This window comes from Coregonus lavaretus (genome assembly GCF_964263955.1).
Source record: "Coregonus lavaretus genome assembly, contig: HAP1_SCAFFOLD_569, whole genome shotgun sequence".
Classification (NCBI taxonomy): Eukaryota; Metazoa; Chordata; class Actinopteri; order Salmoniformes; family Salmonidae; genus Coregonus; species Coregonus lavaretus.
This window is the reverse complement of record NW_028162988.1, coordinates 232,645-244,948: the sequence shown is the minus strand read 5'-3', so window position 1 is coordinate 244,948 and position 12,304 is coordinate 232,645. Positions and strand designations below refer to the sequence as shown.

The 12,304-nt window shown below is 44.8% G+C and overlaps 1 protein-coding gene across 1 annotated transcript; it reads right to left on the bottom strand.

Moving 5' to 3' along the window:
* Positions 1-230: 230 nt before the first annotated feature.
* On the bottom strand, positions 231-10,061 carry LOC311118615 (transcription cofactor vestigial-like protein 2). The gene is made up of 4 exons (XM_084193405.1): positions 9,890-10,061; positions 3,849-4,179; positions 1,665-2,111; positions 231-342 (listed from the first exon to the last, which is right to left on the bottom strand). The coding sequence occupies exons 1-4, from the start codon at positions 9,974-9,976 to the stop codon at positions 299-301; spliced, it is 909 nt and encodes a 302-aa protein (XP_084049531.1). The 5' UTR covers positions 9,977-10,061; the 3' UTR covers positions 231-298.
* Positions 10,062-12,304: the final 2,243 nt, after the last annotated feature.

The following is a 12,304-nucleotide window of genomic DNA, read 5'->3' as shown; positions in this document are numbered from 1 at the left end:
AGCTGTACCTCTTTTCTCTCTGTCTCTCTCTTTCTCTGCACTGCTCTCCACGAGCCCAGCCTCCGAGTCCTTATCTCCACGGTGCAAACACGTCGACCTGGAGCCTCTCGGCTGGCACTGTGGGCCTGGGGGGAGGCGGGGGGATGGTTGGCGGGTGAGGGATAGAGGGGGAGGAGGGGACGGGGAGGAGGGGGAGGAGGGGGAGGAGGGGGAGGAGGGGGCGCTTCAATGGTACAGTTCCAGAGGTCCTAATTGGATCTGGTAATGTCTGGTCGATGGCGACGGATGAGGAGGGTCGTTAAAACCAGTACAGCTCCTTCCCTTTCTTGTGATGCTGGAGGCCTGGCGATGGAGAAAGACAAAGAAGATGGAGGAAAACAATGAGAACGAGGCACAACGGTTGTCATGGCTACTCCTGCTCTCTAATCCAAACAGTTTATTTGGTCAAAGAAAATAGTAAGGCCATTGACGACGTACTGTGTGTGTTTCTGTGTGTGGTGTGTCTGTGTGTGTGGGGTGTGTTTCACTGTGTGTGTGGGGTGTGTGTGTTTCAGTGTGTGTGTCTGTGTGTGTGGGGTGTGTGTGTGGCGTGTGTGTGTGTTTGTGTGTGTGTGGGGTGTGTGTGTGTGTGTGGGGGGGGTGTGTGTGTGTGTGTGTGTGTGTCTGTGTGTGTTTCAGTGTGTGTGTTTGTGTGTGTGTGTGTGTGTGTGTCTGTGTGTGTGTGTGGGGTGTGTGTGTGTGTCTGTGTGTGTCTGTGTGTGTTTCAGTGTGTGTGTTTGTGTGTGTGTGTGTGTGTGTGTGTCTGTGTGTGTGGGGGGTGTGTGTGTTTCAGTGTGTGTGTTTGTTTGTGTGTGTGTGTGTGTGTGTGTGTCTGTGTGTGTGTGTGTGGCTGACACTAATTCCCTGTTTATTCCATACAACAGCAGCAAAGACACATACAGTAGCAGAACTCACAACTGTGACCTTTAGTATATAGCTCAACGACAACTGTGACCTTCAGTATGTAGCTCAACGACAACTGTGACCTTCATTATATAGCTCAACGACAACTGTGACCTTCAGTATATAGCTCAACGACAACTGTGACCTTCAGTATATAGCTCAACGACAACTGTGACCTTCAGTATATAGCTCAACGACAACTGTGACCTTCAGTATGTAGTTCAACGACAACTGTGACCTTCAGTATATAGCTCAACGACAACTGTGACTTTCAGTATATAGCTCAACGACAACTGTGACCTTCAGTATATAGCTCAACGACAACTGTGACCTTCAGTATATAGCTCAACGACAACTGTGACCTTCAGTATGTAGCTCAACGACAACTGTGACCTTCAGTATATAGCTCAACGACAACTGAAATGACTAACAATATGGTCCTAAGCCACGTTGACAGACGATATTGAAAAGTACATTTCATTGGGGTTGCGGGGACACATTCATCAGTATCAATATACTTTCTAGGGGCTCAAAGATCAGCTTACTAATGTTAATGTCAGGTCATAAGCCTGTCGAGCGTTTAAAGGTTCATAGTGTTAACGGATACTGCAAATCTGTGGGACTATGGACACGCAGGTGGCTCTGGCTGTGGCTGCAGCAGAGAGGACTATTGAAACGCTGCAGGAGGTTGTTGTTGTGCTTGTAGAGAAGAGACTCCATACCTGCGTCCATGTTGATGGCCATCTCTCCTGGGGGCAGCAGGCCCGGCCAGGGGGCAGTGGAGTCCAGCTTTCTGACATCGTAGGGGTGGTGTCCGGGGAGGGTGCCCAGGTGGGAGGGCCGCACCGTGGGCATAAGCAGGGGGCCGTAGGGGAGGTGGGGCTCCAGGCCGCTGGGGGAGTAGAGTTCATGGAGGGGCCTGGGGGGCCCGTAGGCTTGGCTCTGTGCGTAGCCCCACCCCTCTGATGGGTGCAGGTGCGAGTGGGGGTGAGTGTGGGGGTGGGGGTGAGTGTGGGGGTGAGGAAGGCCCGGGTGGAGTCCGGAAGCGTAGGGGTCCATGGAATAGGTGGGTGCTCTGGGCTCGCAGTGGGAGCGACACTGGGGGGAGGGGTAGTTGCTATCCCAGAAGGAGGGGGGGAAGCTGCGGCGACTGCTGGGTGAAGGGGTGTCTGAGAGAGAGCGAGAGAGCGAGAGAGAGAGAGAGAGAGAGAGAGAGAGAGAGAGAGAGAGAGAGAGAGAGAGAGAGAGAGAGAGAGAGAGAGAGAGAGAGGGAGGTAAACAAAGATCAGGTTTAGGCACATGTCACGGACAGTTGCTGTGTGGCATGTCATGATTTACAGACACGTATTGGACGGCCTGGGAAAGATGCATGCAAGTCATGACAACATTATTTAGGTCACATGGTTTTCACACCCACTGGCCCAGATACAGTATATTGATCATATGTACATACAGTCCCACCAACAGTAGCCTACTGCAGCCTACAGATAGAAATATGAGAGAAAGAGACAGATTCAGACATAGAGAGAGAGAGAGAGCGAGAGACCCCTCGCCCTCCCAGCAGCCCCTCCACTCCCCTCAGCCCCCTTACCTCATCCTTTGGCCCTGTACACGCACCCCTCCCTCACCCCTCCACACCTCCCTCACCTCTTCACCCCTCCCACCCCACCTGTTGTTTTTTCTGCCCCCCTCTCCTCCACCCCCTCCCGTTTGCCTAAAGCAGAATATCAGTGTGCCAGTTTTGGCTTTTAGCCATTACTTTTTATATTAGAATTGCTCTGGAGAAAAAAAACAGAGACTCAATCAAACTGGGTGGAGTGTTAAATCAGGCTTTGGCCATTGTGGTGCCGCCGGCCCGCAGGGTTCTATGCTTACACCTGCGTATAAACATAGTATCTGTTGTGAGGCAGGAAGCCAGTCTGTGTGCCGGATGAAGACATCCAACGAGAGAGGGAGAGGGAGAGAGAGGGAGAGAGCGGGAGAGAGAGAGAGAGGGAGAGGGAGAGAGAGGGAGAGAGCGGGAGAGAGAGGGAGAGAGAGGGAGAGTGAGGGAGGGAGAGAGAGAGAGAGAGAGAGAGAGAGAGAGAGAGAGAGAGAGAGAGAGAGAGAGAGAGAGAGAGAGAGAGAGAGAGAGAGAGAGAGAGAGAGAGAGAGAGAGAGAGAGAGAGAGAGAGAGAGAGAGAGAGAGAGAGAGAGAGAGAGAGAGAGAGAGAGAGAGAGAGAGGGAGAGTGAGGGAGGGAGCGAGAGGGAGCGAGAGGGAGAGAGAGGGGGGACAGGCTGAGCACTACTTATGTTTGGTTGAGGTAAATGGTAAATGTAAATGTGGAGAAAATGTCGAGAGCAGTGAAAGTTGAAACAATTTGTACAAACATATTGCTGTCGAATACAGTTAATGTGAAGACATTGGTTGATGAGAGAGGAATATAAAAACCCTCTGCACTGTCTGCACCTGTTGTTGATTATAGAGCAAATGTCCACTGGTTGATAATAATCCATTAATCCACGTAATGGCAGCCTCTTTGTGTAAGAAATTGTATATTTACCTGGTTCTCTCTACAATGTCACATGAATGTATGACATACTGTCATTTCTAAGCCTGTTGATCTGTATCTGCTTGTGCTTAATATCATCAAAGCACACCTGACTACCCAAAACACACTTAACTGAGAGCCTGAAGAATCTCACAAGCATGTTTAATAATATCCCTGACTCTTGATCTGCAAGCCTTCCTAACCTCTGATCCCAACAGGGCAGTGGACAACAGGACTTTCTGTCCACTGCTGCCATTTTCTGTCCACACACACACACACGTGTCCTCTGACCTCACCTGTCACACACACAGTGGCACACACACACACACACAGACTCCGACACACACACACACTCCTAGCTGTGTCTACCCTACCTGCGCCCAGGTCCGATGCCCTCCTCTTGCCCTCTCCCTCCATGTAGGAGCTGAGAGCCCTGGAGAAGTGTTCGTCCACCACACTGCTGATGTCCCCTTGGTAGTACGTGAAGAGGATGCAACGTGACGTCAGGTACTCAGCCTCGGGCATTTCCTGTTTCTCCTTAGGGCCTTCCTCCGGTCGCGTGGCGGAGGGACATGAGGAAGAGGAAGAGGAGGAAGAGACCCTGCTGGTGCCCGCCGACACCCCCTCGGGACCCCTTTGCGTCCCCCTGCTTTCCATCATGAAGTCTCTGCAGTGAGGAGAGGTGCTCCTCAGACAGATTGGTGCCTGGAGGGGGAGGCAGGGGGGTGGGGTGGGGTGGGGGCAATGGACAGTTGTTAGGAGGGAGAGAGATCTGGTAGACATCACATCTATTGCAAAATATGATATGTGCTTGTGTGTGTGTGTGTGTGTGTGTTTGTGCTTGTGTGTGTGTGTGTGTGTGTGTGTGTGTGCGTGCGTGCTTGTGTGCATTTGTGCTTGTGCGTGTGTGTGTGTGTGTGTGTGTGTGCGTGCGCATGCGTGCGTGCGTGCGTGTGTACGTGCGTGTATGCGTGTGTGATAGAGAGAAAGGAGGGGGGTTAAGTGGCTTGCTTCATTGTGGAAGTGATTGTGTAATTGTATTGATTAATATGTCCTGTGATCATGACACTGTTTTCTCCACAACTGTTCAAACAAAATCAGTCTTTGCCAATTGCCAAAAATGCTGAGTCATCTTCTCCTGTGATACAAATACTGACTGGCTCTGATATCCTACTAAAACTGAACATAACAAACATTTTATCCAAAGCTTTGATCATGGAAAATTTAGAAACAGAGCACATCATGTTTTGGAAACATTTTTGGAGACATCTGACTTCTAATAGACCTCGTTAATAAGCTGTCCATAGATTCAACATTTTGTGTAGCCAAAACAATCAAATAGGTTGCTAAGAAAAATAATAATAATAATCTGTAACGTTTTACTTTGACTACATACCAATAACGCGTTCATTACACATCTATAAGCATTTCATGAACGCGTTATAACAGGTCCTAACTTGATTATTAAAGGTTAATGAAATATATCCAGAGCAGATCTATAGCGCATTCATGGCATACTATTTAAGAGCTCATATTTAGGTATCTTAATAGATGCATCATTATAATGACAGCATAGTGTCATCATAATGGCTGTTCTCAACAGTGTGCTTCTGCCATACCAGTGTTAGTGAATATGCCCAAAGACCAAACCATGTTTTGAAAATTATGCTGATACACTATATTTACAACAGTATGTGGACACCCTGTCAAATTAGTGGATTCGGCTATTTCAGCCACACCAGTTGCTGACAGGTGTATATAAATCGAGCACACATCCATGCAATCTCCATAGCCAAACATTGGCTGTAGAATTGCCTTGCTGAAGAGCTCAGTGGCTTTCAACGTGGCACCGTCATAGGATGCCAACTTTCAAACAAGTCAGTTGGTCAAATTTCTGCCCTGCTAAAGCTGCCCGGTCAACTGTAAGTACTGTTATGAAGTGGAAATGTCTAGGAGCAACAACAGCTCAGCAGCGAAGTGGTAGGCCACACAAGCTCACAGAACAGGACCGCCGAGTGCTGAAGCGCGTAGCGTGTAAAAATCGTCTGTCCTTGGTTGCAACACTCACTACTGAGTTCCAAACCGCCTCTGGAAGCAACGTCAGCACAATAGCTGTTAGTTGGGAGCGTCATGAAATGGGTTTCCATGGCCGAGCAGCCGCACACAAGCTTAAGATCACCATGCGCAATGCCAAGCGTCGGCTAGAGTTGTGTAAAGCTCGCAGCCATTGGACTCTGGAGCAGTGGAAACGTGTTCTCTGGAGTGATGAATAACGCTTCACCATCTGGCAGTCCGAAGGACTAATCTAGGTTTGGCGGATGCCAGGAGAACACTACCTGCCCAAATGCATAGTGCCAACTGTAAAGTTTGGTGGAGGTGGAATAATGGTCTGGTGCTGTTTTTCATGGTTCAGGCCCTTTAGTTCCAGTGAACGGAAATCTTAACGCTACAGCATACAATGTCATTCTAGATGATTCTGTGCTTCCAACTTTATGGCAACAGTTTGGGGAAGGCCCTTTCCTGTTTCAGCATGACAATGCCCCCATGCACAAAGCGAGGTCCATACAGAAATGGTTTGTCGAGATCGGTGTGGAAGAACTTGACTGGCCTGCACAGAGCCCTGACCTCAACCCCATCAAACACCTTTGGGATGAATTGGAACACCGACTGCGAGCCAGGCCTAATCGCCGAACATTAGTGCCCGACCTCACTAATGCTCTTGTGGCTGAACGGAAGCAAAAGTATGTGGACCCCCCTTTAAAATCCCCGCAGCAATGTTTCAACATCTAGTGGAAAGCCTTCCCAGAAGAGTGGAGGCTGTTATAGCAGCAAATGTACGGTCCAACTCCATATTAATGCCCAGGATTTTGGAATGAGATGTTCGACGAGCAGGTTTCCATATACTTTTGGTCATGCAGTGTATATAGTCTTTACTAGCCCCATTTCCACAGACCGGTATACACTGTAGACCCGTGACTTACCGTCTTCTTCTCACTGAGGTCAATGTTGCCTGAAGATCCTCACACGGTTGAATCCTCAGGGTAAATGTTATGGATCAAATCGTGTAGTATCATAACTATTCTGTAACTCATTAACAGCCCTTTTCCACATCACAATTAGGCCTAAATTGGTCATACTGGTCTATAACGCACCCATGAAGGGTTTATGTACGAATGATACGCAGTGAAAGTAAAGTTAAATGATTTTTCCCATTCATAAAGCATTTATAGCTAAGCACTTCATGGTAATTAACTGTGCAATATGCCACTCTGATCTAGAACACCAACATTTAAAGTTTATGTTTTTCCCATTGTGGGGATCTTCATGCACATTTGACCTCAGTGAGAAGAAGAAGGTAAGTCACGGGCCTATACTGGTCTGTGGGGGAAATGGGGCTGGTACAGACTATATATCAGCATCATTCTCCAAACATGGTTTGGCCTTTTGGCATATTCACTAACACTGGTATGGAAGAAGCACACTTTTGAAAACAGCCATAATGATGACACTAAGCTGTCATTAAAATGATGCATTCAGGACCGTAACTACGTATGAGGACATATATATATACAGTGCCTTCATTCATTCCCCTTGACTTATTCCACATTGTGTTGTCTTACAGCCTGATTTCAAAATGGATTCAATATATATTTTTTCTCACCCATCTACACACAATACCCCTTAATGACAAAGTGAAAACATGTTTTTAGACATTTTTGCCAATGTATTGATAATGAAATACAGAAATATCTCATTGACATAAGTATTCACACCCCTGAGTCAATACTTTGTAGAAGCACATTTGGCAGCGATTACAGCGGTGAGTATTTCTGGGTAAGTCTCTAAGAGCTTTCCACACCTGGATTGTGCAACAGTTGCCGATTATTATTTTCAAAATTCTTCAAGCTCTGTCAAATTGGTTGTTGATCATTGCTAGACAACCATGTTCAGGTCTTGCCATAGATTTTTAAGTAGATTGAAGTCAAAACTGTAACTAGGCCACTCAGGAACATTAAATGTCATCTTGGTAAGCAACTCCAGTGTAGATTTGGCCTTGTGTTTCAGGTTATTGTCCTGCTGAAAGGTGAATTAATCTCCCAGTGACTGAACCAGGGTTTCCTCTAGGATTTTGCATGTGCTTAGCTCCATTCCATTTATTTTTTATCCTAAAAACTCCCAAGTCCTTAATTACAAGCATACCCATAACATGATGCAGCCACCACTATGCTAAACAATATGGAGAGTGGTACTCAGTAAAGTGTTGTATTGGATTTGCCCCAAACATAACACTTTGTATTCAGGACAAAAAGTGAGTTGCTTTGCCACATTTTTTGCAGTATTACTTTAGTGCCTTGTTGCAAACAGGATGCATGTTTTAGAATATTTTTTATTCTGTACAGGCTTCCTTCTTTTCACTCTGTCAACTAGGTTAGTATTGTGGAGTAACTACAATGTTGTTGATCCATCCTCAGTTTTCTCCTATCACAGCCATTGAACTCTGTAACTGTTTTTAAGTCACCATTGGCCTCATGGTGAAATCCCTGAGCGGTTTCCTTCCTCTCCAGCAACTGAATCTTTGTAGGACTGGGTGTATTGATACACCATCCAAAGTGTTATTAATAACTTCACCAAAGGGATATTCAATGTCTGCTTTTTATTTATCTTTACCCATCTTCCAATAGGTGCCCTTCTTTGCGAGGCATTGGAAAACCTCCCTGGTCTTTGTGGTTGAATCTGTTTGATATTCACTGCTCGACTGAGGGACCTTACAAATAATTGTGTGTGTGGGTTGCAGAGATGAGGTTGTCATAAAAAAAAATCATGTTAAACACTATTATTGCACACAGAGTGAGTCCATGCAACTTATTATGTTACTTGTTAAGCAAATTGTTACTCCTGAACTTATTTAGGCTTGCCATAACAAAGGGGTTGAATACTTATTGACTCAAAACATTTCAGCTTTTCATTTTTAATTTAAAAAGAAAAACAGAATTCCACTTTGACATTATGGGGTATTGTGTGTAGGCCAGTGACAGAAACATCTATGTTTAATCCATTTTAAATTTAGGCTGTAACACAACAAAATATGAAAAAAGTCAAGGGGTGTGTATACTTTCTGAAGGCACTGTATATATATATATATTTTAAATAGAAACTCAGTTGGGGTCTCAATTTACTGTTGAGAGTTAGAATAGTAGAATACACAAGGTGCACTCACTGATGATCACTCAATTAGCCCATGTTAGTTAAACATTTGTAGATTGGTAAATTAGTCTAGCCAGCTATCTAAACTTGTAGTAATCATGGCGGAATTACTCAGGGGGCCTGACCTCCAGGGGGCCTGACCTCCAGGGGGCCTGACCCCATTGATTTTGTTATTCACTCTCACTCAGATATCATATTAACATGGCATAGGTCATGGCAAAATGTGTAGAATTGCAGGAAATTAGCTGTAAAACTGCAACAATGTATCCCTACCCTATGGCAAATCGTTTAGAATTGCAGGAAATTAGCTGTAAAACTGCAACAATTTATCCCCACCCTATGGCAAATCGTTTAGAATTGCAGGAAATTAGCTGTTAAACTGCAACAATTTATCCCTACCCTATGGCAAATCGTTTAGAATTGCAGGAAATTAGCTGTAAAACTGCAACAATTTATCCCCACCCTATGGCAAAACGTTTAGAATTGCAGGACATTAGCTGTAAAACTGTAACAATTTTTCCCCACCCTATGGCAAAACGTTTAGAATTGCAGGATATTAGCTGTAAAAAAAATAAAAAATCTGTAAAGCAAACTAATTTGTTTTATTTTTGTTAATAAAATACGTGTTCTGCTAACAGATCCCTCTGTACATATTAAATTATAGTTTTTAATCCCTGTGCTGAGTTAATGTGAGTTAATGTGTAGCGGCTAATTGTATAGCTAATAGGCTATGCGTTTGTAAATAGACTGAGGTGAATGAAGCTACAGAAACCAATGTGATAATGTCTGGGGTCATTTTTGCTTGTTTTTGCTCTTCTCCAAATAGCATTTTAGAGTTTTTCCAATTGCATAGAAATGCAGTAAATTAGCTTAAACTTTCTTAACATTTCATGGGGGTGGATCCCCCTGTCCAGACCTCACTAAAACTCAGACCCTGGTTACGGCCGTGTATGCATCTATACCTAAATATGAGCTCTTGCATAGCATGACATGAATGCGCTATAGATCTGCTATGGATATATTTAATTAACCTTTAATAATGCGGTTGGGACCTGTTATAATATGTTCATGAAATGCTTATAGATGTGTAATACATGCGTTATGGATATGTAGTCAAAGTAAATCGTTACCCAAACTTCTTCTCACAAAGCTAAGTTTTTCTCGCGCATTTAATTAATTAATTGGAAACTTTTCCAAAGCGCCTCCTTACCTTGAAGTTGTTGATGAACGCGGGAGCGGCTGGCGCGTACGGTGCGTAATGTCCATAGACTGGGTACATAACATCCAAACAACTCATGGTAATGGAACGGTGTCCTCTCGGGTCAGGGAAGGGAAGTGTAGCACTGTCGTATGGAAACCAACGTTGTGACAGAGCGACAACATTCTGCTCGCTAGCAGCAAGGAAACGAACTAGGCAAGGCGCTCTAGCTCGGTCAGTGGCAATGCGCAGCAAGCAGCACGAGGCTTGACATAATATCACCCCAGAGCGCGATCTCCACTACGCCACGCGACAACAGCTGTGCTCTCAGGGAGGTTTATAGAACAAAACAGACACAAGAGTGTCCTGGACATCTCGACCCCTCCCACCCAGCAGTGGCTCCCCCCTAAAATACATGCTTGGATTTGTAATGTGTTTACATATTACATCATTATACTGTATATAGGACAATAGGCTATATTGTATACACACTGAGTATACCAAACATTAGGAACACCTATCTAATATTGAGTTGCACCAGCAACCCCTTTTTGCCCTCGGAACAGCCTCAATTCGTTGGGGCGTGGACTCTACAAGGTGTCGAAAGCGTTCCACAGGGATGCTGGCCCATGTTGACTCCAATGCTTCCCACAGTTGTGTCAAGTTGGCTGGATGTCCTTTTGGTGGTGGACCATTCTTGATACACACAGGAAACTGTTGAGCGTGAAACATTTTGCAGTTCTTGGCACAAACCGGTGTGCCACGGCACCTACTACCATACCCTGTTCAAAGGCACTTTTTTGTCTAGCCCATTCACCCTCTGAATGGCACACATACACAATCCATGTCTCAACTGTCTCAAGGCTTAAAAATCCTTCTTTAACTCGTCTCCTCCCCTTCATCTACACTGATTGAAGTGGATTTAACAGGTGACATCAGTAAGGGATTATAGCTTTCACCTGGATTCACCTTGTCAGTCTATGTCATAGAAAACGCAGGTGTTCTTAATGTTTTGTACAGTCAGTGTATGTATTTTAAGGCATGCCTATAATAGGCCTTTAGCCTAACCTGTTTAGGAACTATCATTTTGATCTCATGGATGGTCAGTCCTTGCTTCCATAGCTCAGTCTATACATTTCAGAGTGGTTACATTTTTCCAGCCCCATTCCAGCTGTTTACCAAAAAAAAGTGTCAGGGTGCCTGTTGTGTTGTTGTTTGAATCGCAGACTGCCCCTTTAAGATAATAATTGTATTAAAAAGTGTAAACCTGTGATCATTTGTACAGTAATTGTTTCAATATTGTAAAGGTTATCTATTATTATCAAACAATCTACTTTTACATCAATGTTTTCCATTTTCCATGATGTTATCTGTCTTGTGCCACAGCAGAGTTTAGTTGGTGGGACCCGTGTTCCTTAACCCCTCAGACCCCTAAATGAACTATTCCAGAGGTTCATAGGTCAATAGGCCAACAGCAGAATCACAGTAGTAGAGGTATCAGAGTAATTTAGCAAGCAAGTGGCTTCATGTCAACCTTCCAAATGTGTATTCCATATGAATTCAAGTGTTATGATGGCCTTACATCCCAACATCCATGGGGTTGTCAAGGAAAGTCTGAGGACATCGGAGCTATTGGTGGAATTCTCAGAATGACACGTAGGTGTCAACTTAAGGGTACACACACAAGCCATACCAACACCAGCAGAAAAAGACTACACAATTCCATGACAAATTATCACCCATCAGTTACACAAACAAGGCCCTTTCCTCACATACCATGTCATCTGTCATAGTACGGTTTGAGAATTAATAACAAAAGAAAAGCATTAATCAATTTACCCTACCACCCAAACCATTCAGATTTGATTCTGGCTTGATTCTGTCCAGGTTTGATAGGTTAGATGTCCCGTCTGAAATGTGACCCTTTAACAGTTTAAAGGAGCAATGTGGCACCCTAAGAGTTTTAAAGGAGCCTGATTGGGTCGGCAAGCCAGTATTTTTGACAGACACTCGGGAACGCAAGGGAGAATAGTGTAGAACATTTGCAGAATTCCTTTGACAAGTGTCAGATGAGATGGAATGCCTCTGATGTCTGTAGGCGGACGAGGCCGTTGGGAAGTTGGGTGACGTCGTGTTGCTGCTGAGTTCGGGGGAAGTAGACGGGAAGTAGACGGGAAGTAGACAGGAAGTAGACTCTCTGTGAATCCCTAGATGTCTACAGTAGGTTTGGATACCGTGTTTACTAGTTTTTACTTTTGCACTTTAAGTTGTGATTCAGCTGTTGTGGCATTATTTCATTCATATCCTTGTTTTCTTCTTCTTCTTGCTCTTTTGATGTTGTCGTCTGCCTAGATATTATACATTCAAACCCAAAATGGCTCCAGAGGCATCCTGCTATAAATCACAAAAAAGTTATATGTAAATGTT